This window comes from Kryptolebias marmoratus, linkage group LG17 (assembly GCF_001649575.2).
Source record: "Kryptolebias marmoratus isolate JLee-2015 linkage group LG17, ASM164957v2, whole genome shotgun sequence".
In the NCBI taxonomy this organism is placed as follows: domain Eukaryota; kingdom Metazoa; phylum Chordata; class Actinopteri; order Cyprinodontiformes; family Rivulidae; genus Kryptolebias; species Kryptolebias marmoratus.
Window position 1 is genome coordinate 4,171,705 of NC_051446.1, and position 27,931 is coordinate 4,199,635.

The 27,931-nt window shown below is 39.5% G+C and overlaps 1 protein-coding gene across 1 annotated transcript; it reads right to left on the bottom strand.

Moving 5' to 3' along the window:
- On the bottom strand, positions 1-25,721 carry hsf2 (heat shock transcription factor 2). The gene is made up of 12 exons (XM_017432776.3): positions 25,519-25,721; positions 23,188-23,296; positions 21,167-21,294; positions 14,501-14,625; positions 12,863-12,938; positions 11,736-11,797; positions 10,281-10,359; positions 8,014-8,147; positions 7,292-7,588; positions 3,411-3,513; positions 3,147-3,213; positions 1-522 (listed from the first exon to the last, which is right to left on the bottom strand). Exons 1-12 carry the CDS (start codon positions 25,609-25,611, stop codon positions 125-127), a joined length of 1,671 nt encoding a protein of 556 aa, XP_017288265.1. The 5' UTR covers positions 25,612-25,721; the 3' UTR covers positions 1-124.
- Between the last annotated feature and the right edge of the window lie 2,210 nt (positions 25,722-27,931).

Below are 27,931 nucleotides of genomic sequence, written 5' to 3' on the forward strand. Positions count from 1 at the left end.
TTTGAAGCAGTGGAACAGTTTTTAATCAACATACAGGAATAATAAGATGCCTCACATCATAAACTTGTTGAAATGTTTGCAACCCAACTCTGAACTTGTGCATTAATTACAGCTGAGTTTTCTTCTATTCACACACACCTAAGCTGAGCTCAGAGGACTTTAACTGGACTGAGGGCTGTAGTCTGTGGTCCAAGTTCACACTCTCTTCAGCTGGGTCAGATCCGTCCTCGGCAGGACTCAGCTCACACAGGTAGAACAGGGTCTCCTCGCTGGCTTCTGCCTCAGTCAGAGGCTCCAGGCGAATCAGGGAGCTGCGAAGTGGCTGCTTTGACTCCAGGCTCTCATCCAGGAGATCTGAGGGCGGCTCAGAGTCCACAGAAATACTGGAGCGGGAGAAGGGCTGAGGCTGGGACGAGTCTGTGCTCGCTGTGCCAGTAGGACCTAGATCCATCTCTGAAGGAAGGGCATAGCCATCCAGGAATGCAAGCAGGGGGTGGGAGGTGTACTGGATCAACTGTTTATCTGAACAGAAGACAGAAGAAGTAATCAGCAAAAACACATCATTCCAAACTTTTCTGCTGCCAACCCACAGTACAATTTAAGCATTGCCATACAATCCTGTCTGCTGGTGCTCTGAATTCATAACACAAGACAAGCTAAACAAATATTACATCATTTCTACTCAGAACTACTGATTGAACCTGGTGGAACAACTGTGGAAAATTTGCTGAGGTTCAGGAAGGACGATCCAGCGCTTTTTCCACACATCTTCCCACAACACCCTGCAGGCACCTTTTCTGTTCTACAGAGGTGACATGTGCCGGCAGATTTTTAAAAACTCACAACAACAGATTTGATAAACTAAGAATAAATCACTGTCCACATTCAGGTTCCAAAGCGTGTGATGAAAACAAAAGCTGATAAGCCTTTTTACACAGAACACTGATGTAACGTTTGAAGCCCAGTTTACTGTCAATCACCATCCCAAGGTATTTATACTGCCACGCTCTGCCGACAACCTGATCATTTAGGAAAACAAAGAGGACGAAAACAACGAAGGAGCCCCGAGTTTAAAACAGTATCCGTTATCTCACAAGTGACCTGACAGCAAAGAAGCTGCACAATCTTCAATTTCTCCGATTTTACAAATAATTATTTTGTACTTATTGTATTTTTAAAGTGTTTACATATTCAGGGTTTCCCCCTGTGTATTATAAGCCTGGCGGGCCGCCAGGCTAAGCATGCAGCCTTATTTGATGTGACAACATCTGCTCTCTTTTTACCGTATGTCCACTGGTTACGTAGTGTACTGCCCTGTCTTTTTGGAGAATACTGCTCTGGCGTAAGTTTCAAGTATAAACGCCTCCACCGCACGCTCAGGTCCGTGCGCTGTTCATGGAGCCCTGCGAGACACTAATGAGCCCTGAGGCCGAGCCTCCTTCAGCTACCTGGAGTTAGCATGTTGTCAGAGTCGCAGCAATAAACATGGAACGAGTGGGTTTAACCAAAAATGGTTAGTTGAGCTGAAATTCAGCGGGTGGCTTTACAAGACCGAATATGGTAAGCATGTTTTGTACTTAGTGAAAATATTATCCTTGTTTGACAGTAAAATGATGCTATTAAATTCAGCATTAGATATACACAGTACAGTACAGCATCTGTCTGTTTGTCAGTTCTCTGTTGTTATTCATTGGCCTGGAAGTGAGACGTGTGTTGGTGCTTTGTTTGCACTTTTTCATTTATGTTAATTTCATTTATTTGTAAATGTGACTTAAATTAGGATTCAAATTAGGTGCAATCAGTTAGTAGTTATTTTTAAAGCTGAACGCTTTTTTCTCTAATTCAGTTCTGATTTTAGGAACTGATTAATGACATTGTTAGTGCGTAAGGCATAGTGGCTCTTAGTTCTCTGCAGAAAAGTGCACAAATAAGATGGAACTAAGCCCGGTAGAACCTTGTAGATTGTGTGCACTCAGAGAAGACCAGCCAGATTTAGAGTACAGCTCACTGTGAGGAGGCTGTGAGGATTGTAGTAAACAGTGTTTAAGGAATAGAGACATTTGAACGGGGAACTCATGTACAACACATCACCATAACCAAGCAGAGGCAAAAAGGTAGCTGACACAAAGATCTTCCTAACTTTGAGTGAGAAACACGATTTAGTTCTATAAAAAAAACCTGCTTCAGTTTAAATTTGGCTACAAAATAAACAATGTGAGTTTTTAAATGAGAGCTCACAATCAAGAAAAAACAAATTCAAGTATTTGTAATTTGAAACAAGCTTTATATGTTTTCCTTGTGGGGATGAAATGGATGGGATATTTCCTGGTAACTTTCTTTTATTAGAAAATACCACAAGCTTGGTTTTGTCAATATTTATAACCAGTTTGAAGTTGTTGGAGACATGACTAAACAATGTTAAAAGCATTCTGTAAAAACTCAAAAAGTCTGAAGAAGTGAGGATGAGCAGCAATAAAAAATAGTGTAGTCTGTGTAAAAACGATAAATAGTATTTGACAAATTGTTACACAGATCATTGATGCAACTTGAATTGGTCCCAAGACTGAACTTTGGGGCAGCCCTGTAACAACCTCCAGAAAGGAAGAGGTGGATCCTGCCACCTGAATCTTAATGCGTTGCTTTTACACTACCAGCAGTTACAATGCTGATTCATTATTGTGTTCATTTATTCACAACAACTTCATCAGTAGTTGAGTGGATGAGATAAATGAACATTTAGATTTAAAGTTTATTCATTTGATTGATTGATTGATTGAAGTTAAAATCCCAGTAATTTCCCTTCAGCCAAAAGTGCATGGGATGCTTTTCTTTCATTGGTTAGTTTAACTGAGGAGACTCAGGTTGTTTGGGGTTCAGGGGGCGCTCCTGAAGACCCCCTTTGACACAGTTGTGACATCAGTCATATTATATGGTGTGGTATGCTGGAACAGCAGCTCATCAACAGCTGAGATGGATAAACTCATTAGGAAGGTCAGCTCTGTCCTGGGATACCTGCTGGATCCAGGACAGGAGGAATGTAGCCATACTGACATCGCCCCCAGAACAATATCTCTGACCCGATACATGACACTATCACAGCACTGCAAAGCAAATCAGTGTTGTCAGTCTGAGTCATTCTCACCCACCTGTGTTATCTTTCTCCTGTCTACCTTTGACTGACTGGTTCATGTTCTCTTTAGCAGAAATATTCTCCTGAAAACACACAGGAACAAACAGGTACACAACCATCACTTTCAATACAACAACAACATAAACAGTCAGTACAGAAAGCTTACTTCCATTTTATATTACTGTTTGTTTAAAACCAGAGTTCAACTGATAGAAAAGTTAAAGCTGGCCAGTAGAAATCAGTCTAATGTGATTTTATTATGCCTGTGCAGTGATCTTACCTCAAGAGTGTCAAAATCAATGCCAAACTGTTTTTCATAGAGCATGGCTTGGAAGTCCTCTAGACTGCAGTCAATACTGTCCAGATAGTCCATGAGCTCCACCCTGTCAGGACACACAAAAAACGACCATCAAAACCAAAAACAAACGGCACAGATTCAAAAGTTCATGCATCCATCTTCTTTACCCACTTTTGTCTTTGATTTTTTTGTATTTTTTTCTTATTAATTTTGTCAGTTTTAAGTTATTTCAGTGACTTTTGTAGGATTTTCTCTCTTTAACAAAAGGGTACAGATAAATATATTTCTGTATAAAACAAAAAAACACAATCAGCTTGCCAATTTTTCCCAAATGGGCAGTTCCACTTTCCCTTCAAGCTCAGGTCCTCTACCAGAGGCCTGGGAGCTTGTTGAGGGTTCTGTTCAGTATCTCAGCTGGTCCTAGGACTGAGATCCTCAGATCTCTGAGGTTGTTCCTGGGATCTTCCTGTTAGGGGGTCACAGCACCGAGTGCTCCAATGACCACTGAGGCCTTCACTTTTCACAACTTCTCTAGTTCCTCTTTCAGCCCTTGGCATTTCTCGAGCTTTTTATGCTCCTTCTCCCTGATGTTACAATCGCTTGGGACTGCTACATCTATCACCACTGCTTTCTTCTGTATCTCATCTATCACCACAATGTCTGGTTGGTTCGCCATCACCTGTTTGTCAGTCTGGATCTGGAAGTCCCACAGTATCTTATCCCTGCTGTTCTCCACCATCTTAGGTGGAGTCTCCCACTTTGACTGTGGGAATTTCAGTCCATACTTGGTACAGATCTTCCTGTTCACTATTCCAGCCACTTGGTTATGGTGTTCCATGTATGCTTTGCCTGCCAGCATCTTACATCCTGCTATTATGTGCTGGTCTGTCTCAAGGACATCTTTACACAGCCTCCATCTTGGATCCTGCCTAGTATGATAGACCCTGACTTCCATTGCTCTTGCGCTGCCATGATTAGTGCCTCTGTGCTGTCCTTCAGTCCAGCCCTTTCTAGCCACTGGTAGGATTTGTTGATCAGTCACTTCCTCAGTCTTCTGATGGTAAATGCAGTGCAGGGTCTTCCTCTTTCTCCTCTTCTACACTGGGTTCACTCAGCAATTCATCTTTCTTCCTCATGTACTCCAGGATCTTGGTCGTTTCATCCTTTATAGTGGCTCTCACACTCACTAGTCCTCTGCCTTCCTCCTTTCTCTTGGTGTCTCAGGGTGCTGGACTTGGGGTGAAACCCTCCGTGCATTGTGAGGAGGGAGACCAGATTCAAGCCAACAAAATGTGGGACAAAAAAACGTGTTTGTGGGACATGTTAAATGCTATAAAGTTGTCAAAGTTTGAACATCTAATCTAAAAAACAACATGTATTTAAACATATTCCAAATTCTAAAATATATTTGAATTTAAATAACATTCCCTACAAATCAATAATTTCAGCTGTGTGTATTTTTTGTAATCCAGCTAATAAAGTTACTGTACTTGTCAACAGTGAAGTTGATCAAGTTGTTTAAATACTACAGAATGCAAATAATTATGCTAAAATGATAAAGCCACAGCTTTCAATTTTACACATAATTCACTAATGCTTTTAAAATTTAAATGGAGATTTAAAAAAAGACCTTACATCAACAAAAAAAATGCAATTTATATTATGAACATGCTTTAATTAATGTTTGTATAAGTTCATCCTTAAGATAAAGTTTCACTCAGTAGTTTTTATGCAGTTGTACTTTAGACAATCCAGTTAAAGGTTTTTCTGACTACAGACAGAAACCCCTGACTGAATTATGATAATGAAAATTTTCTAACAGAACCCTATTCTGGACCAAACTAAAATTTATTATTATTGACTTTAACAACTCAATATTCCAACCCAAATTCAACGATTGCACTTCATTTATTTGCAAACAAATAATACACTGTGCACAATTATTAGGAATTATTGAATGGATTTAAGCATAGCAGGTAATGTGTGTCTGTGTAATGATGGAGGCTGTGGCCTAAGGAGCTCAACACCATATATCAAGGTGTGCATATTTATTAGGCGGCTTCTTTTCTTTAGGCAAAATGAGCCAAAAAGAAGAGATTTCACTGACACTGAAAAGTCCTAAAGTCTCTTGGAGGGATGCAGAACTCCTGAAATTGCTAAGATATTAGGGCGTGATCATAGAACCATCAAACATTTTGTTGCAACAAGGCTGCAAGAAATGTGTTGAGGAAAAAAAAGACAAGTAAACTGCCAAAGATTTGAGAAGAATCAAGCGTGAAGCTACAAGGATCACATTATCTTCTAGTTCTGTCATGTTCCATAACTGCAGCCTACCTGAAGCACCTAGCAGTACAAGATGTTCAGTGCTCAGAGACATGGCCAAGGTAAGGAAGGCTGAAACATGACCATCACTGAACAAGACACATAAGCTGAAGCATCTAGGCAGGGCCAAGAAATATCTAAAGACAGATTTGTCAAAGGTTTTATGGACTGATGAAATGAGAGTGACTCTTGACGGACCAGATGGATGGGCCCATGGCTGGATCAGTAAGTGGCAAAGAGCTCCACTTCAAGTCAGATGCCAGCAAGGTGGGAGTGGGGTACTGGTATGGGCTGGTATTATTAAAGATTAGCTAGCTGGACCTTTTTGAGTTGAAAATTGGCTAAAAATCTACTCTTAAACCTACTGCCAGTTTTAAGACGACACTTTCTTCAAGCAGTGGTACAGGATGAAGTCTGCATCTTTCAGAAAGACAAAGATTTTTATGCAGGGCAATGCTCCATTCCATGCATCCAAGCACTCCTCTGCGTGGCTAGCCAGTAAAGGCGTTAAAAATAGAAAAACTTACGACATGGCCCATGAACCCAATGGAAATCTTGTGGGCAGTTCTAAAAAGGACATTTACAGTGAATGAAAACAGCACACCTCTCTGAACAGTGTCTCGGAGGCTGTGGTTGCTGCTGCACAAAATGTTGATCGTCAACAGATTAAGAAACTGACAGACTCCATGAATGGAGGGCTTATCACTTATTGAAAAGAAGGCTGGCTATATTGGTCACTGATGTTTTATTTTTTTTGTTTGTTTTGAATGTCAGAAATGTTTATTGGAAAGTTTTGAGTTGTTTGTTTATAATTCTCACTTAAACAGATGAAAATAAAAAAGTGAGATGGGAAAATGTGTTTTTCATTTAGTTGCGTAATGATTCTGCACAATAATAGTTGCCCAATAATTTTACACAAATAGATATTTTTCTTAGAAAGCCAAAACCTTAATTTTACTTTCTTAAACACTCAAGTTGGAGGTTTATTAACATTTTGGAATAACTAAGAACATTGTTTTGTGTGTCAAAGTCCAATAACTTCAGTCAGCCCCACACAGACTTCACAACCAGCATGAGAACACTAACAAAACCAGAGGCCTAAAAAATTACAGACTAAACTCCAAACAGCTCATCTTTATTAAAACCAGCCCATACCACCTTGAAGTGGAGCTCTGTGCCTGTTACTGATCCAGCCACGGGCCCATCCATGTATAATGTGTATTTATGCAGTAAATAAAATCATTAAAATCAGGATAAAAAACATTATATAAAGTTTAAAGGTCAATAAAACTTTTTGGCTCTTCAGATATTTTACTTAGTAGGATAGATGGTAAAAATGGCTCTTCCATTTGTAAAGACTGTAGACCCCTGTTGTAGGGCTACTGCACTGTTGGTGCCTCTAGTCTTGAATAAAGGTTGTGATTGATTTTTTAAAAATAAATGTATATTTTATTGGTAATTAACTTTAAATATATGAAACTACGTAATGGCAATATATACTTTGGATTAGAAAATAAATCAACACCTAAGTTGTCACTTACTTGCCCAGCAGATTGATGTTTTGTGATATTGCTCCATTCTCATTCAGTATAGAATCCATCATCTTTACAGGGTCTTCTAGATTCAGACCTGAGGGTTTATTGAGCTGCAGAGCACTGCTGGTTGGTCCACAGTTAGTTGGTCCACAGCTGTCTGAAGAGCTGCTTCTCTGGTTCTCATCTTCTGCTGACTCTTCTGTCTGTTTATCATCATCATCATCTGTACAGGTAGTGCTCACCTCAGAGTCAGCTGACAACACCCCATGGCTTTCCAGCTCTACTTCCACTATTTCTACATCACTGAGGAAGAACCATTGAAAAACATGTCATTAGGAGGATATGAAGATCTTGTCAAATACTGTAACAGCTTATCTTGTTTTGTAGTGAAGCAGTTTGCAACTGTACATAATTCCAGCTGACTTCTGTGCTGCTTTATTTTCACGTGAACTGTGAATACATGAAATACATACAGTACTGATCTCTGGGGTCAACCAGAAGCCTCATTCCCATCAATGCTGATGTACTTTTAATTTCTATACTGTCCTTTTTGCATCATATTTTACCTCACACACACTCTTCCTCACACTTTATGCTTTCTGAAACCACATCTTAAACTTAAAATTGTCCGCAGATAAACGGACAGTACAAATAACTTTGGAACTTCAGTCTGCACATTCACCAAACCAACTTCAGTGTTCATGTTTAAAAAAAGTTTACATTTTTACCCTTGTTCATGGGCTCTTGGAGATCTGTGTGTGATGTCAGCCGTCTCGTCTGAATCGCTCCTGGTCAGGTCACAGATGACAACATCATCTGAAACCTCTGTGCCCTTCACACCGTTCAGACTATTGACAGACATCTAAACACAACAGAAAAATTAGAGTTATGATTACACTTAGTCTATAGTTTGAAAAAAAAAAGCAACTCATGGAAATTGTTGGCTTAACACACTTAAACCATCAAACACCTTCACTATTCCCTCCATCCATTGTTAACAGGTCTAGGAGAGAAGCACAGTTATGTCTCTGCAGCAACACTCTAAAGTTCCTCCTCGGGGATCCCAAGGCATTCCCAGCCCAGAGGATACATAATCCCTACAGTGAGTTCCAGCTCTGCCCCAGGGTCTTTTTACAGTGAGACACAAAAGGAAAACCTCCAAAGGGATGGGTCCAGGAATCATCCCAATCAGATGCATGATCCCCCTCAGATGACTTATTTTGAGGAGGGGGATCAGCAGCTCTACTCCAAGCAGCGCCCCCCATGACAATGGAGGTCCTCACCTTATCTCTATGGATGAGCCAGACCATCCTACTGAGGAAGCTCATTTCAGCTGCTTGGATCAAGAATCTTGTTTTTTCAATCATAATCCAAACCTCATGACTATAGGTGAGGGTTGGGACGTAGAAAAAACAGTAAATCAAGAGTTTTGCCTTTCGGCTCAGCTCTTTCTGTACCATGATAGACTGGACCTACAGCCTCATTACTGTAATTGATCAGTCCCTCCAGGATTTCGCGGGCATTTTTTGTGATTGTTGCGGGCTAAAATGCCTGATTTCGCAGGCATTTTCCTAAAAATTGCGATGAAAAGTTGCGATTTTTTTTTTTTTACTAAAATCAATTAAAAAACATTTCTTTTAATATATAAACCAAAAATACTTGGCAGTTTTGTAAGATAATTACCAACAAATATTGACATTCTCAAAAGGTGCTTTATTTGAGAACTTTGATAGCTTCTAAACCGACATTCATGACCATTTCTGGATTGTCCCTCATCTGCAGCTCTCCTCACGTTTTGCAGACACAAAGTGTTTGTCGATGCGTTTATGTTCCATGATTACACTGTAGGACGTGTAAAACAGCTTCCCCCCACTCTCGTGCAGCTGGGTAGGAAACTGGTTTGCGCGGTCCTTTGCTGAAATATTTGTGGGCAAATGTGAAGCATTAGTGCACATTTTGGCTTCGGTCGCTGCTCCTGCATGCTCCTGGCATTCTGATGTTAACAGGAAGTGACGTCATGTCTTCTTTGTGAGTTATTTGGGGTTATTTTGTATTCCACACTACACAAACCCACAAAGAAGACACTAGACGGCAGAAACGGTGGCAAATCCCTTTAGAAACAATAAATATTGGGTTAAAGTTGCAGGAAAGTTGCGGTGTTTTGGGCAAAGTTGCAAAAAGTTGCGATTTCACGGGGTTTGCTTGATTTTGCATTAATAGTTGCGATCGCAACATTGCGAAATCCTGGAGGGTCTGGCTGATCCCACATCTGCAAAAATAAGAGATGAGATCCTGAAGTTCCTAAACCAGGCACTCTCCTTTCAACGACAGCACCTTGAGGTCCTGTCCATGAACACTAGAAACAGTAAGGTCCAAATCATCCATCCATCCAATTTTTTTACCTGCTTTTCCATGCAAGGTCTCAGGAGAACTGGTGTTCATCTCCAGCGGTCATAGTGCAAGAGGCCGGATACACCCTGGACAGGTTGCAAGTCCAAAGTCCAAATCATATACAATCCAGGCAAACAGAATCCAAACAGGATAAGAGACAAGGAGCAGAGCTGGTGGAGTCCAACCCATACTAGCAATGAGCAATGAGCTTGGCTTTACGGTGGGAATGCAGTTACACAGGAACTCAATAGCTCTTAATAAAGTGACCCTGGGACCCCGTACTCCCAAAGTACCCCCAAAAGAATGCCTCAGGGAACAGAGTTGTAAGCCTTCTCCAGATCCCACCCAAAACAAACACAGCTTGATGCTTTTGTTTTCCAAATCTTGAACAGTTTCCCAGATCCTCTTTGAGGACAACTGAATGAAAACACAGGTGAATAAAGAGTTCAGGTGATGACTTATCTTCAAGAAGAGTTCAGAGCAAGAGGTGTTTCCTTCTTCAAATGAATCAGAAGAGTGTACTCATTGTGTTTGGACTGTATTTAACCCAACAATAACTGATTAGATCCCAAATAATATCTGAAATTCACTCAATGCTACTGACCTGATCAACACACGATTTCTCATCATATATTTCATGAATGTATTTGGGTTTTTTTCCATTGCTGTTCATAAGAATTGACCTGTTAAAAGAAGAAACAATTTTATTTGTTTTACAATATTTGCAAACAATTATTTTACATTATTTCTAACATTTAGTAAGTTTTAGTTTTATTCAAGGTGTTACTTAGCCTTAAACTAAAGAAATTTTACTGAAAATTGGCTTGCTTGACACAAACCAACGATACACAAAATGATGGAAAAAAAGATCATCATGGAAAACATATATATGAACATTTTTTTAAGGACAGCATGTAATTCAAATCAAATGCAACTACTCCTAAAGCTGAAAGAATGAAGAATGAAAGTGAATCTCTAACCACAATTCCAAAGTTGAGATGTGTAAAATGTAAAAAACAAATAAATAAACACATTTTATTGACAATGGAACATACTAAACATAAATGACAAACTAAAAACTTGTATGATTTTTAGAAAATGAAATAAGGCTATTTCAAATATGATGACAGCAAAATGTTTGAAAAAAGTGGGGACTGGGGCGACAAAAAGCTGTAAAAAGCAACAAAAAGCTGTAAAAGTAAAAGTAAGTGAAGCTGGGTTAACTGGTAAAAGGTCAGTAAAAGGACTGGGTGTATAAGAGCTTTTGAGAGAGCCTGAATCTCTCAGAAGTAAAGATTGGCAGAGGTTTACCAGTCCGCCAAAATAACAAACAAAAAAACCCCAAAACGTTTAAAGATAATGGAACAATTTCAAAATAATATTCCAAACAAAGAAAAAGAAAAAAAAGTTAGACTTTGAATATTTCATCAACTACAATTTATAATAGCATCAAAATTTCAGGAATCTGAGCTGAAAGGACAAGGCTGAAAGTTAATATTAGATCCAGTGATCTTCCGCCCCTCAAGCATCACTGCATTAAAAACAGGCCTGATTCTGTTCTGGACATCACTGCATGGACTCAGGAACACTTTGACAAATCACTGTCTGTAAGCACAGTTCACTGTACCATCCACAGATGCTGATTAAAGCTCTATCAGACAAAGAAGAATATGTAAGAATATGTAAGAAGTCGTAATGTTTTAGTATGACTTTGGTAAACTACAAAGCCGCACCGCTTGCAGCATTAAGGCTCAGTTATAGTCACGCAGGGATCCGTGCACGGCACACAGACCTGAGTGAGCCAGCTCCATTAGAGCACCAAAATCGTCCATTTTGAATGGAGCGCAGTGCGTCTTATAATCCAGTGCGCCCTATATAGTGCAGAAATTACAGTAATGTAATTGTCCTAACAGAAATTCCCAGTCAGTGATAAGATCTGAAGAAGCATTTCAGTTTAAAGGTAAAAAGTCTTTAAGAAACAAGAAGTTCAGTTGCTTTTTCTTAATCTTAAGAATATATTCTAATCAGAACCACTACTGGAAGAATAAAGTGAACTCACCTTTTGCGTTTTAAATTCAAAATGTGTTTCCTCTGTACCAATGTGATGATGAAATGTATCAGCTGGAAGTAAATAAGATTAAATTGATTATGTAATTGAATTATTGATAACTCCAAAGAAATGTTGAACATTACCATGGTAATGTTATTTGTCTCAGCAGAATGAACATTAAAACATGTTTTCCTGGAGCCTCATGTATGAAAAAGGGAACAATTTTCAAACTCAAAATTGGCGAACGAACAATATCGGAAAGTTGCATACATACAAAAATATTCACGTTTCTGTGCACCTTTACTTCATACATCCCAATTTATATGAAATATGCATGACTCCAACTTCCCCTCTGTAATGTTGGGGCCATTTCAGCACAGAGTTCCAAAGGAATGGCCTGGGGTACTCTGACTCAGATAATAGCAAAGCATTGTGTGACAGAAGGTCGATGTGATCCTTAAAAAAACTTGCCCCTTCCTAAATCTTCCATTGGTGATGTCCTCCAACAGCTCCAAAGCTGCCATTGTTCCATAAGTACGCACAACTTTACGCAGCTATTTATAGCCATGTGTCATATACACGAGGGGTGCCCAACCCTGGTCCTGGAGATCCACTATCCTGCATGTTTTACTTGTTTCTCTGCTCCAGCGCACCTGATTTAAATCAATGGGTCATTAACAGGCTTCTGCAGAATATGAAGAGGTAATTTAACCACTGAATCAGGTGTGTTGGAGCAGAGAGACAAGTAACACATGCAGGATAGTGGCCCTCCAGGACCATGGTTGCCTACCCCTGATCTCCACACTTTGTCAACCTTAGGAATCATCACACATGACACGTTCTGAAATAATATGCTGATTAAAATTCTATTTCAACCAAAAAAAAAAACTAATTAATCACATCTTTAATTTTAGGTCTTCTGGTGAGGATGTACCATTTAAGTGTTTATTATGAGTGAAATGTACCACGAATAACTTTTTTAACAGAAAAGAAAAGAATCAAAAAGTGCTACAATAATAATAATAAAAAATAATAATCTGTTGAACAGATATTTCTAAACCAGGACTAAGGGATGTTTTAAAGGCATGCTACCAACATGGTTCCAGATACTGGAATGGTTTTGGTGTGGTTCTTACCTTTTTAATTAGCTGTTGCTGGTGAGCATGCTTCTGTCGTAGGTCTGAAATCTCCCTCCACAATGCTTCATTCTCCCTGAACAACAACAAACAGAAAACTGATTCATACCTGAGTTCTGACAGTTTATTCTGGGTTCTGTAGTTCTGATGTAGGGAATTGTTTTTGATCAGATTGGTTCCACATTTGTAAGGAAAATGCATCTGTGGGTTGAGCAGCAGAGTCGATTGTGTGGGTTGCACCCAGGAAAAACTTGCCAAATCTTCTCTGCCAAAGCCAAACAGTTTATTCTGCATAATATACAGTGCCTGTAAAAAATATTTACTCCTGGATGTTTTATGCTCTTATTGCTGCCATAAATCAATGTGTTACAGGTCTCTCTTGTAAATGAGACTACTTGTATATATAAAAGCAGATAAATAAATAAATCATGGTCAACATAAATAGTCCTTCATTTTTCACAAAAAAAACAAAAAACTTAAATGTCAAAACAAAATCAAAGTTTTCCAAGTAAAAGCAATTAAATAAAAATATGTGATTGCATAAATACTCACTCCCTTTAAAGTGACTGTCTTAATTTGACTCAGAGAAAAAAAATTGAGAAGTACAAGTTGGAATAGATACAAAAGTATTTTTAACAGAAGTTCTGTTAAATCCATTATTAAGAAGTGGAAGGAATATGGAACATTAGTAAATCTACCAAGAGCAGGTCATCGTCACAAACTGAATGACTGTGAAGAAGGAGAACAGTGAGAGAGACCACCAAGACCCCTGTGAGCTCTCTGAAGGAGGTCCAAGCTTCAGCAGGTCAGATGGGAGAGACTGTTTTTGAGCACTGTTTTATTATAAAACAATAAGTTGCAAATTCAGAGAAAAAAAATCAAATTGTTTCAGATTTACTAAATATTTTACATATTCAAATTTAGATCTAAGTTTGTTCTATACAATTTTGTCAGACCAGAAATGCAACTTGTTGCTGTTATGAACAGAGCTATTCATGTTTGCTTCTTTTAACTAAGAATGCTCTCTCTCTATTTTTAAGTGTTTAAGTATTTTTGTCTTGTTCAAAAAATGTTTAATTGAAATAATTTTGGTTATTTGTGAACTGAAGCAGTTGGTACGTTGTTACACTTTTGTCAGTTGGGGAAAAAAGTATCTGCAAAATAAGAAAAAGAATATTGTTCACCAGCTGTCCTATTTATTGGTATTGGTCATAGAAAAACCTATGATGGCCAACCTCAACTACAATCAGAATGTTTTGACTGCTGTTTACTGCAGGGAAGATAATGACTGAGATGATCGGTCCACAGAACCAGTTTCAATAAATCTAAACCATGCCTTTATATTACAACTAGACTGGAGCAGAAACTACATGGTGTGCTCACACATCCACAGAGGTGAATATAACCAACCATTAGGATAGAAAACCAATCACAAGTGTATTAGCTGGTTTTAAACACTTCCAATAACACATGTATTTATGATGTTTTCCTTACAAACTCCTATAAAATGTCAAACCAGATGAATGTGGTTCTTTAATAAGCTAACATTTTTCCCAATCATGTGTGTCAGTGAACTAAGAACATATATATCAGTTACAGCATTTTTCCTTTTGCTTGGGTGTTTTTTAGAATACGTACCTTTTGAGTGTTGCAAGCCTGAGGTTGATGTTTTCCTGTTTGCTGTGAACACTCTGAACGCTCGCTAAGATCTTGGACAGGTCTTCATGCCTTATCTTATTGTCTTCAGGCCGAGAGTTAGAAACCTGGAACACACAAGGCAAACATAAAGAGCTATAAAAATTAAAGGATATTAAAGTTCTGACATGACATCCACTTAAAATAAAAGTTTCCATAGGTCCAACATTCTCTACATATGGCCTCTTCCACTCAGACCTTCTTCATGCCTTGTTCAAATCCTGTTCAGACATGGCACTAACATCGGTACTGAATGATCTGATCTCACTTGAATAGAGCTTAAATCCAAATATCTGTGTGTTGCTTTGGACTAATATGGTACAGTTTTATTAATCTGTATTTGGTAGTTCTGATCAACCCTCCAAATGGCCTGATAAACACCTCTTGATCCCAACTCAGGCTCAAGCTTCCTCCAGATGGTGGAGCTCTTTGCCTCATGCCCAAGACTGAGCCTGGCAACCCTCCAGAGGAAGCTCAATTCTGCTGCTTTTACTTTGGATCTCATTCTTAGAGTCGTGATCATCATCATGACAATAGTTAAAGATTGGAACAAAGACAGACAAGTGAACAGAGAGCTTTGCCCTTTGTCTCATTTACTTTTTTACCATGACAGACCGGAGCAACTCCCTCGTTACTGTGGACCCCAATCCATTGACCCATCTCCTGCTTCATCTTACCATCACTTGCGAACAAGACTCCCAGATCCTTAAACTCCTTTGCTTTAGAAGAGACTTTTATTCCCACCCCAAAAGAGACATTTGACCATTTCCAGTTTTTAAAGAAACATGGCCTCAGACTTAAGAAGAGCTGATTCTTACCATTTCCAGTTAAATTAAAAGATCCGGGCTTTGACAGGTCATGTTTTAATGTAGTTGACTGTGGCAATGATGTCGTTCATTACTTCATTCAGCTCGGGACTCAGCTGTTTAGACGCCAGTGCTTTGCGGTGTATCATGCAGTGTGTCCACTGCACACTGGGGGAGACGCCCTTGCAGACATCCTCGTTACCCCGTCATGGCCTACGCGCCGTCTGTGCAGATCCCCACACAATTCTCCCATTTCAGATCGGCCTCTTTCAAGTAAGAGTCAATGATTTTAAAGAGTTCTTCTGCAGTGGCTCTGCCAGGAATTTGTTAGCAGAAAAGCAATTCCTCCTTCATCTCATTTCCATCTATGAATTTGACATAAGTTATCAGTAAGCAGTCTTTGTTACTGTCAGTGGCTTCATCCATCTGGAGTCATCCATTTGTGAGTTTTTGTCTGAAAAAGTCAACTGACTTGTCTTTGTGCTCTGGATGTAAGGTCTCCAAGTGACAGCTTAGCTTGTTGGGCTTCAGACTGTCACAAGCTAGCACTTTAAGACAGACAACACACTGTGGTCTCTCCTCATTACCCACCGTTGTACAGGTGAAGCCAAAGGAAAGATATGCTTTGTAATATTTTCTACTCTTCGGCTTTGAAGAAAGCTGGTTTGGAAGCATATTTTGCGATGCTTCATCTTCTGCCTTACGTTTAGGGAGCCCCGTCAAAAACCTGTTCATTATGCTTAGTCAGGCACTGTTTTTTTTTCATTCCATTTCATTCTCACGCCCTTCTGCAATGGCACTGCGCCCCCACCAGGGGGCGCACTCCACACTTTAGGAACCACTGGTTTAAAGAATGAGGACACAGCTCTCAATTTGGTTATACAGGGACCAGATATCCCTTAAAAGTGATCCTGCCACTCCAAGTGTAGAGCCGTGATTTAAAAAGACTCCCTCCCTGGCCACTCCCTGATCCAGTCCACCTCATTCTTCTGGTCACTGTGGGTCTCCTGCAGAAACAGGACATTTAACTGTTTGAGCTCAGCTGTTTTTAATAAAACATCTCTTTTTGTCTGTTCTCAGGCCACATTTATTTTCAAACTCCCCACTATCCAGTATCCAGGGTGGGGGATGTAAAACAACATTAAAAAAATAATAACAGAACTAATTAAGTGCTAATCTGTTTTGTCCATCATTTCCAGAGTTCTTTCCTCACTTTAACTAACAGTTTAACTAACTTTAAGCTGAACACTTCCTGTTTGTAAGCCCAGACTATTTTTAATATAAAGCACAAGTCACATCAAGCTCAACCACCACCTCTCCTTGTCCTCCGTGAGTCTCACCTGTTTCACTAACATCACCTATATAACCACTGCCCTTTCCACCATCAGATTCTCCTTTTTGTCCCTTATCCACTTCTCCACATCAGTCTGAGCTGGGCACAATCATCCAAAGCAGTTTTTCCAGCTGGAGAAAAAAAGCTACAACCAGTGGGCTGTCTCTGTCTTCAAGTTCCCGACAGTCCACCATCACTGGAGCATTTAATCGACAGACAGCACACAAAAAAGTGCAAAATGGTGCATGCTCACAGACAGTGTAGTTCGCTTAATCGCTAAAGAGATACTGCCCTTTAATATTGTTGAAAAGCCAGCATTTCGAAACATGTTGCAAACATTTGACAGCCAGTACGAGATCCCTGGGAAAACATCACAAACAGCAATTCCACAACAGTATTAAAAAGGACCTACTTTAGGAGATCAAAGACATTTCATTTTACTCTGCCACTTCGGATATGAGGTCAAATTCAAATATGACCCCTTATGTGAGTTTGACCATACACTACATAGCTGCTGACTGGACCCTGCACTCTAAATGTTTAGAAACCAGATATGTCCCAGATAACCATACTGCTAACACCCTTGGAGAAAACCTGAAATCTGCTTTAGCGGACTGGGGACTGGATGAGCACAAACTAGAATGCATCACAACAGACAACGGTGCTAACATTGTTGCTGCAATAAGGAATCTTGGCTGGCCATGGCTCAACTGCTTTGAACACAACCTCCATCTTGCTGTTTCCCATGGTCTGGACAGTGACAAAGATCGCACAGCAAGTGCCAGAGGACTCTGTAAAGGTTTGGTAAACAGATTCAACCTGAGCTTCCTTAAGAAGAGAGACCTGAGGAAGCTCAGGTTGAATCTAATCTCCCCCAGCACAATCTGATTCTGGTGAGTAATGTTCAAGTTATTTATTCATTTATCTGCAATTCAAAATATTCAAAGAGTAATGTTTATGTTAAAGTAGCATGTAGACCTGTAGAATAAACTGTAGAATTTAATTAAGATTGTTGTCTTTTAGTGTGCACTGGCAGTAATTTTACATACAAACACACAAATTATTAAGGAGAATAAAAAATTGGCACCAGCACGCCTCGCAACCCCACAAGGATAAGCATATTAGATAATGGATAGATGGAAAACAGAAATGTAAAAAGTAGCATTTCTTTAAAGAAGTTGAAATACATTAGATAACGAACAAGAATATTGTTCTAATATAATAATAATAACAGAATATATTTTTGCTAGAGACATTTTGGTGTGATCTTTGAGAGGATGTACTTGCATTATTATGTTATCATCATTACATTAGTTTAAAACGGTCTCCAAACAATATTATCGTTTACCGCAATAATTTCTGAGACAATTAATCACCCAGCAAAATTTGTTATCGTGACAGACCTAGTTGCAAGCAAACAAATTGTAATCCTAATCATCCATTTTCACATGGAAGCACACAAACTCTTCAGACCTGGCATTAAGGATCATATACAGCTGACATATTGGAAACCACATGACTAAGCAGCAGAGATTTACATTCAGACAACTTTAATAAGTAACACTATCTTCACATGTCTGGATAACACACATTTCAGAAACTAATGAACAGAGAACATCTGACAGCATGACACAGGTGGCAGGCTTCATTAGCGGAAGCACCAAGACAAAAACTCCACCTACAGTGATCCTTCTTCCACCAGCCCATTAGCCTACTCCTTCTCCACAAACAGGACCACAGCTCCATTCATACAGACAGCTGATTTCACAGAGCAGTCTCCAGTAACTTCACCCACAACCACACTGCACAGAGAACTGGCACTAACTTTGATGTCATGTCTCTGTGTCACCTTGGAGAGATCACCTGCAATGGACATGGTGTCTCAGACAAAATTAGAAGATAAATTATCAGCCAGCAGCTTGGCGCAGACAGACCGGACATGAACAGAACACAGAAAATTAAAGACAGAGGCGAGATATACAACAAGACATTTTGTCCAACATGGTAGGCCCATTTTCCAAGCCTGTAACTATCTATATCAGCCAAAGGTGGATCTTATCCATCTGATTCTGTGGCTTCTTACAGCTTGTCTGTCAACTGTAGCTTAGTGGTTTAGTAATTTCAAGGCTGCAGTTTCAAACCCAGGTGGGGATTTAATCAAAGCATTTAATACATACAGTGGTGTGAAAAATTGCTTGCCCCCTTCCTGATTTCCTGATTTGTGCATGTTTGTCACACTTAAATGTTTCGGAACATCAAACCAATTTAAATATTAGTCAAAGACAACACAGGTGAACACAAAATGCTATTTTTAAATGAAGGTGTTTATTATTAAGGGAGGAAAAAATCCAAACTTACATGGCCCTGTGTGAAAAAGTGATTCCCCCCTTGTTAAAACATAACTTAATTGTGGTTTGCCACAACTGAGTACACTGTCTCTAGACACACCCAGGCCTGATTATTGCCACACCTGTTCTCAATCAAGACATCACTTAAATAGGACCTGCCTGGCAAAGTGTAGTCCACCAAAAGATCCTTAAAAGCTACACATCATGCCGAAATCCAAAGAAATTTAGGAACAAATGAGAAAGAAGGTAATTGAGATCTATCAGTCTGGAAAGGGTTATAAAGCCATTTCCAAAGCTTTGGGAATCTAGTGAACCACAGTGAGAGCCATTATCCACAAATGGTGAAGACATGGAACAGTGGTGAACCTTGCCAGGAGTGGCCGGCCGACCAAAATTACTGCAAGAGCACAGCAACAACTCATCCAAGAGGTTGTGAAAGACCCCAGAACAACATCCAAAGAACTGCAGGCCTCACTTGCCTCAGTTAAGGTCAGTGTTCATGCCTCCACCATCAGAAAGAGACTGGGCAAAAATGGCCTGCATGGCAGAGTTCCCAGACGAAAAGCACTGCTGAGCAAAAGGAACATTAAAGCCCGTCTCAATTTTGCCAGAACACATCTTGATGATCCCCAAGACTTTTGGGAAAACCTGCTATGGACCGATAAGACAAAAGTTGAACACTTTGGAAGGTGTGTGTCCCAGTACATCTGGCGTAAAAGAAACACTGCATTCCAGAAAAAGAACATTATACCAACAGTAAAATATGGTGGTGGTAGTGTGATGGTCTGTGGCTGTTTTGCTGCGTCAGGACCTGGAAGACTTGCTGTGATAAATGGAACTATGAATTCTGCTGTCTACCAAAAGATCCTGAAGGACAATGTCCGACCATCTGTTCGTGACTTCAAGCTGAAACGAACTTGGGTTCCGCAGCAGGACAATGATCCAAAACACACAAGCAAGTCCACCTCTGAATGGCTGAAGTAAAACAAAGTGAAGACTTTGGAGTGGCCTAGTCAAAGTCCAGACCTGAATCCTACTAAGATGCTGTGGCATGACCTTAAAAAGGCCGTTCATGCTCTAAAACCTTCCAATGTGGCTGAATTACAACAATTCTGCAAAGATGAGTGGGCCAAAATTCCTCCACAACGCTGTAAAAGACTAATTGCAAGTTATCGCAAACGCTTGGTTGCAGTTCTTGCTGCTAAGGGTGGCCCGACCAGCTATTAGGTTTAGGGGGCAATCACTTTTTCACACAAGGCCATGTAGGTTTGGATTTTTTTCCTCCCTTAATAATAAACACCTCCATTTAAAATAGCATTTTGTGTTTACCTGTGCTGTCTTTGACTAATATTTAAATTGGTTTGACATACCGAAACATTTAAGTGTGACAAACATCCAAAAAATCAGGAAATAAGGAAGGGGGCAAACAATTTTTCACACCACTGTATATGCCAGCATCAATTCTTTAGTTTTATATATATTTTTTAATTACTACACAGAGGTCTTCACACCATTTGCCTTAGATAATCTCAAGTAATCGCCGGAAGGGGCGGCAGTGGCTCAGGAGGTACGGGTTTGTCCTGTAATCGGAGGGTTGCTGCTCCGGCTGTCTCAGCCGTTGTGTCCATGGGCAAGACACTTCACCCGCCTTGCCTACTGGTGGTGGTCAGAGGGCTTGGTGGCGCCGGTGTGATGGCAGCCTCACTTCTGTCAGCTGTGGCTACAATGTAGCTTACCGCTACCGCTACACTGTGTGAATGTGTGGATGAATGGGTTTAAAGCGCTTTGGGGTCCTTGGACTAGATAAAGCGCTATATAAGTGCAAGCCATTTACCATTCATTTGTTGTAGAAATATTACTTCAAATAATATAAGAAATCACTTGCAACCTGTCCAGAGTGTCCCCCACCTCTCGCACAGTGCCTGCAGGAGACAGATACCAGGTCCCCACAACCCGGAAAAGTGAAGTGGGTAAAGAAAATGGATGGATGAAAATGAGAAATCCAATCCAAAAGCTGTGTACCTGTCTGTCTCTTTAATTTTACAGTTGGAAATTAAAAATCCTCCTGTGTGACACAACCTCAAGAAAAAAAAGGTGAGTGGGACATCAGCAGTGACTCTACCTTTCTCTTGATGTTTTCCAGCAGCTCATCCTGTCCATGTTTGAAGTGAGGATGCTGGAACTCTACAGGACCATCTCTCTCCTGTTTCACAATGCCTGTGTCAATGTGCATCACCTTCCTGAACCCATCTACGCACACATGAGCAGAAGAACAACACAACGTGATGCAAAAAACATCAGGTTCAAAAGTAAAAAGACAAAAAAAGCAACTTTGTCGAGTCAGTAATGAGGAAAATGTCTTTTTTTTTTTAAACATGAAAGGAAAAAGGTACAGCATTCATTTACACAGGCAGGATTAATTTGAGTCGCCACCGAAAGCTAACAGCACTTAATCATCCTAAATCCCTCCAAAGAGGGAGAGATAGAGAGAGGAAGAGAAACCCTTGTAACTTTGGGTCAATTTGACCCAAAGGCCACAGGAGGGTAAAAGCCATAATAGCTGACAAAATATGCAATTTTCAGTGTTCGCAATTTTAAGATTTATGCTTCTAACACATTTTCTACATCATAAAATAATTGTTTGGGTTTTTTTGTAACTTAAACTCAGTGTTTTTGTAAACATTGCATTAGAAAACAGCAAATATTCCTCTCCTTTGTTTACAACGAAATCCGGTGATCAGTTTCAATCAATGACAGAAATTCAGAATATCTCAGCACAGCTTGTTTGCTTCTGATCTTAGCCCCAACCTTTGCTCAACTCTGTCCACTGTTTGATTTCCTAACCTAAAATGACTCTGCATCTGTCGACTCTTGCAGCTTTTAGTCACCGTTTCTTTTCACTTTGGACCTGACATCTCTCCTTTCATTGTTCATTGTTTCATTGTTGTTTCATTTCATTGTTCTCCCTCCGACATCCAGGGATTATTTTACTGACTCAGACTGTCTGAAGTGTACGCATCAATGCTCAAATGTAAACAAACAACATGACTGCTGATTTTACTCATTTATTACTAATTATGCTGTACACTTTGGGTAGTGATTGATCTGAATTTAAGGATTTTTAATATATTTTTTTAAATTATAGCTGATACACATGTACAATAAAAAATTTAATCAAAAACATTTAAAAATTGCCTACTTTGACAGTTGTTATGGTTTTAGCATGTGGTTCTGTGAACAAAACTAACCATTGCACTGCAGAGCTTTTCTGTCCAAATTAACACAGACAAAAGAGGAATAATGAGATTTTAAACACCAAGCAGACAGTTACAAGTTCCGCAAGATCTGGACTTTATTACTGATTCATTAACATATGTTTAGATTTATTTGTACAGTTGTGGTCAGACGTTTTCATCCACTCATCAGCATGAATGTCTGATTCATTACAGGCTTTTAATGATTTATTTGAACAGAAAATTAATGTTAGCCTGCTTCATCCAGTTAGACACCAGTTCTGATGTGTGTCTCAGAGTGGAAGTTTTTGAAGACGCCTGGCATTCGTGTGAAATCCCTCCGGCACACTACAAACGGCTACAAGCAACATTTTTTCTGTGCAGTCAAACTCATTTGTGTATTTTATTATTTTCATCACAGCACTGATTATTAAACAGCTTGTATAGAGGGCAGGAGGAGGGGGCTCTTAATGAACAGAACAGTCAGATTTTGTTTCACCTCCACCTCACTTCCAAGTTTATTCAACTCAACTCGAACAGATCAAAGAGAGGTTCAAACTTTATTTTCTCAGCTTTGGAGTCAACAAATCATCCAATGAACTTGTCATTAAGTCTGTTTTGTTTTAAATAAATGTACAAATGTTCCTCTCTGCACGGAGCTGCTCTCAACATGGTCCCGGTTCCTGACTTGTTTGAACTGCTGCCACACAAACGATTTGCAGTGGTGGAGATATTGATCACTTCTCCAGACAAAGTCATGAAACAGTTTTTTTGGGGGGGTCACAAGACAGTAATCAACTTGACAAAATCTTGCCACAGTTTAACTTCGTGAGATCTTGTGGCACAAAACTTTGATACAATAATGTCACTGAATGAATGACTTGTTTTCTCTACATATAGAAAGCCTTACACATATTGAGCTGCCTGATGAAACTGGCCATGTTGTTGTGCTTGAAGAACTTGGGGAGGATCTCCTTAGCAAAGCGCTGCTCATCCAGAACCAGAAAGCTGTTGCCCTCCTGGAAACAACAAACAAGCAAGTCAGAAGAGCCGCTGTTAATACAGGAAAAAAAAAAAAAAATTGAAACACTGCTCAGTCAACTTCAGAATACAAATTATAATGTCATGTCTGAACTGCTGCTGAACTCTGTCACAGGGAATTGGTGTTCACCTTCCAGCAGTCAGAAGGGTGGAGGGTTGGAGGTGTACACCGGGACAGCTTCAGTACAGGACACTGAGTGAAGTTGGCCATTTTACAGAAAATGAACAGGAAGTGTGTTTACATGATTTCTAATGACTTCCTGACCGTAAGATTTTGTTTTACACAGCCAGATAAAAAAAAAATATATATCACTATCTATTTTCATGTGCACAGCTTACAAAGCTGTATTATAGGTTGCGCATGTTAGTTCCTTGCCAAAAACTAAAACAACCATTATGAATCTCCTAACCCTAATACAAACTAGAAATCAGCAGACAGACTTGTCTGGAAGGAAATGCACGGTCTATATCACACATCAGAGGGGCGGGGCTGCATTACATTGGAAGCACTCTGTGTGCTGTGCTTTGCAGCAGGAGAGAGTGGCCCATATTTACAAATCACACTGCTACTGCATGTCACTGATTAGTACTCATATCAGCATTCACTATCGACGAGTACTCAAATGCAAGTACTTGGTTTGAAAAATGTGATATCGGTGCATCCTTAACCCTGGCAAATCGTTCAACATTTCTATTTGCTTGAGTGTTCAAACAGCTCGCTGTAACTCCATTTTGGAATCAATCTCTGCTGCTAATTGTAGTACGCCAATAAATAGTCCTTCAGTTCAGCCACTGTATGGAACTGGACTATTGGTTTTAATTTAGCGAGCTGTTAGTGGTATTAATTGTTTTTATCTTTCCAGTGTTGTGTTCAGCTGTTTGACAGCCATCTGTCATGACCCATCTTCTGGCTGAGGGAAGAAGGTTCTTGTCTAAGATTTTAGGGTAGATGGCCCCATCCATTGGACCCTCCATGGAGTGAGGTCATCCTGTGACATTAACAGAAAAATGAGCCAAATCATTTTGTTTCTATACCTGAGCTTGACTGTGGAGATGGTCTTCTTTAGGTCATACTAAATCTTTCTCTTCCACAACACAGTGGGTCAAGTTCCAGCAAAAGAGCTGGACTTTGGTCTCATCTGACCACTGCATTTTCTTACAAACCTACACTGAATCATTTAGAAAACTGAAGACAGGCCTGTAGCTGGGCCTCCTTGGCACTCTAATTATTATATTCAGACACTTAATAGAGAGGGAGGAGGAGAGAACGGAGACAGATGTGGACATACACGTGGCTGGGAATATGATGCTGGTTGCAGCAGCAGCACTGAACACCTTTCCCAGAAAAATTCTGACACTGCTTGATATTTGTTGAATCAGCTGCTGGTGATCCTGTCACACTGAATCACCACAGACTATCAATTTAAGAGTACGAGTAAAGATTACAATTTTTTTTCCCCAATACAAAATATTTTGTCCAAAGCAGTAAATCTGGCTTTAGTTGAAATACGTAGTTAATCAGAGAAGGTTAAGGGGCCTTTTCTGTAGAAAGCATTTCAGCTCATTCAGCAGCTGTCTCCTTGATTATCCCACACTGAGTACAGAGCAATGTGACAGCCTGCGGCTGGCCATGCATGAACTTATGGTCCTACAAAAGCTGCTGGATTTTCTTCAGGGTGCAAAAAACTTACATAAAAAACTAACAGATTGATAGGTCAAGTTTTCAGTTCCTATATGAAGTGATTTGAGTCAAGCTTTTTTACACTAACAACATGTTAAAAGCATAATGATATAATTTTTTGCAGTAACAAACTCAATCTTTGAAGATTTATTACTAGTGACTCTACTGAGTCACTACTACTGAGAAGAACTACAACATTTTGAACATTTATCAAAAAGGCGTGTAGAAAGTTCCATGGCAAATCTCTAAAAACTGCAGAAATTATGTCGATAATTGTGACGAATGGCAACCTCTCACATTGTTCAATGGAAATTCAGGATGTTTATTATCCCTGAATGTTTTTCCGGTTTGTGACCCAGATATATGATCGTTTCAACATTTGAAAGTTCGTTTAAAGCCCGTTCAGTTGTTTTAAGATAAACCTCTTGGTGTATTATTTAAGAGTTTTGGTCTCTCGGTAGACGCCAGCTTGGTGCTAGCCTCATTAGCATTAGCATGCTACAGGACATCCGCTGTTACCTGACTCCAGCAGATAAACTCATTGGTTTCAGCATCTTCAACCAGAGTCCAAAGCTTGGTGAGGAAAGCCGGGACGCTCGAGCTCTGCTTCATCCTGATTTAACCCCTCTCAGATTCTGAGTGAACGGTAAAATCTCTGCTTTACAGCCCGGAGAACAGCTGCTCTCGCCTGGTTGAAGGGAAAAAAAACACAGCTTACAACTTCCGGTATCAGAAAGCGGGCCATGATTGGTCGAAAACGGTCTTACGTAAGATTCCTCACGTGGAGTTCCACGCGAACACCAAATCATGGCTCGAGCACGTGTGGCGGACGGCCGGGTGGGCGGAGTCTGCAGTTCCTTTTAAACAGAGCATCATCCGGGGCAGTAGGGCTGGAAAATTCGGTTCACTGTGGTTCATCTGAGTCAATACTGAAGTTATCCGGTTCCCTTGAGTCAATCAATCCCTCCCCCGGGCCTAAATAAATAAATAAATAATAATAATAATAATAATAATAATAATAATAATAATAATAATAATAATAATAATAATAATAATAATAATAATAAACTATGGCAGTGGATTTGCATTATTCAGGGTTTTTTATTCTATAGTTCCACACACAAATGAACAAACAAACACTTACAAATGATGGAACAAAAACATGCAAATCAAATATAAATTAATCAAAAAGTTAACTTGTGTATTTTATGTATGTAAAACATACATAAACGTATTTATGACTCATCTGAGTCCACAGTGCTTCCTGTGAGTTTTTAACCCGATTTTAGAGACCCGACTCATCAGAATCAGCAGCGGGTTTTTTGTTTTGTTTGTTTGTTTTTAATCCAATGAGGCTGCTAACTCGTGAATTACATTACCACTCACACCTAGGGACAATTTAAAGTTGTCAAGTGAATACTTTTGCAACTCATTGTATATGTGTGTGTCCCATTGTATGTGTGTGTGTGTGCTGTTCAGTGGGAGAAAAGATTTGGTGTGTGTTTGAGCTGTGAATGCTGTCCGGTACACACAGCTGTGTACCTACGTGTTCATTTGGGAATTTTTTCATCTTTAATCATTTTAGCAAAATTTTCTGGACTGCTAAAAGAATTTTAATGAACCTCCCAGAATGAAAATCATTGGCTGTACATCTACAACTGATTAACCTTTGGATGCAACCATATTCAAAATGGCCACCACAGTTAACCAATTTCAGCAAACACAAAAATAGCTATAACTCAGCCAATTTTACAGACATTGAGCCAATATCTGATGTGGTAGTAGCTGAGAGGCATTCTATAAGCTCAAACTGATTTTGCAAGATCTGTTTTAAAATTTTTGCTTTTTAATAATGGAGTCAACCAATTCTGTTAGCAAATTATCTCATGAACCACTGGCCAAATTTTATTGAACCTCTCAGACAGTAATCAATGGGCGTGGGGGCTGAGGTTGTGCCTTGTAAAAACAGTCTGGTACAACAATTTATTCAGAGAAATGGACGCCCCACCTCCCGCTTTCACAGTACTCTTGAATTGGGATTATTTTTCATTTTAACTGGGTACAATTAAACAGACAGGTACTCAGCTTTCTGGATTGGATTTCTCAATTTATTTAATGTAATATTTCTGCAATAATACTTAAGATTATTAAAGGTAAATGAGAAAAAACATCTGTGAGGAAATTCTAAAAAATATAAAACTAAAGTGATGCTGGTACACACACACACACACACACATATATGTATGTGTGTGTGTGTGTGTGTGTGTGTGTGTGTGAAATCCTTGGCTTGCAGCCCCAACCTGGGCTTGAACTTGCAGCCTTGAGATTACTAAAATAACAGAACCAACAACTGAGCCAGCACAGACACACTGTGAGTTTGACCCAACACCTTCTAGTCCTGGGACGGATGTTGCACAGACTGATATCAGACTGACTTATATTATGGACATTAGGTTTGAGACAGTTTAATAAATGTCTCCTGGGTCTAATGTTCCATCTTGGCCACAAGATGGAACCATTAATCCATTGTGAAACCTCACTGAAGTGGGTCTGTATGGCAGAATGTTCCAGTAGAAAATCTTTTTTTCTGTCTGTGCATTGTCAGTAAAGCAACAGTTGCTTACTGTAACTAATGATAGGTCATTAGTCATTTTACAATTCCCTAAGGCAGATGACATTTTAGTATATTTAACTGCTCAAAACTCTTCACATTTCCAAACAAGTCATATATAATCATTTTAGCCTTTTTTTTTACTGAGCACATCAGACACAATTATTAGCAGTGCTCTGCAAGTTCTTACTTCAGAAGAACCTGTTTAAAGTGAAGTTGTCACAAATTTATTTATGACCTATTGAAATTCTGAACTACATTTACTCCTAAAGGAACTAAAATAGTATGGAACTAGTATATTTTATTTATGTTTCGTAAATC

What these genes read in the sequence shown, in the direction of transcription:
- hsf2 (XM_017432776.3), bottom strand. Translation starts at nt 25,611, where the DNA reads ATGAAGCAGAGCTCGAGCGTCCCGGCTTTCCTCACCAAGCTTTGGACT. An exon ending in AGGCTTGCAACACTCAAAAG is followed by an intron (nt 12,939 to 14,500) that starts GTACGTATTCTA and finishes GTTGTTGTTCAG; the next exon opens with GGAGAATGAAGCATTGTGGA. An exon ending in TTGAATTTAAAACGCAAAAG is followed by an intron (nt 10,360 to 11,735) that starts GTGAGTTCACTT and finishes TTCTTTTAACAG; the next exon opens with GTCAATTCTTATGAACAGCA.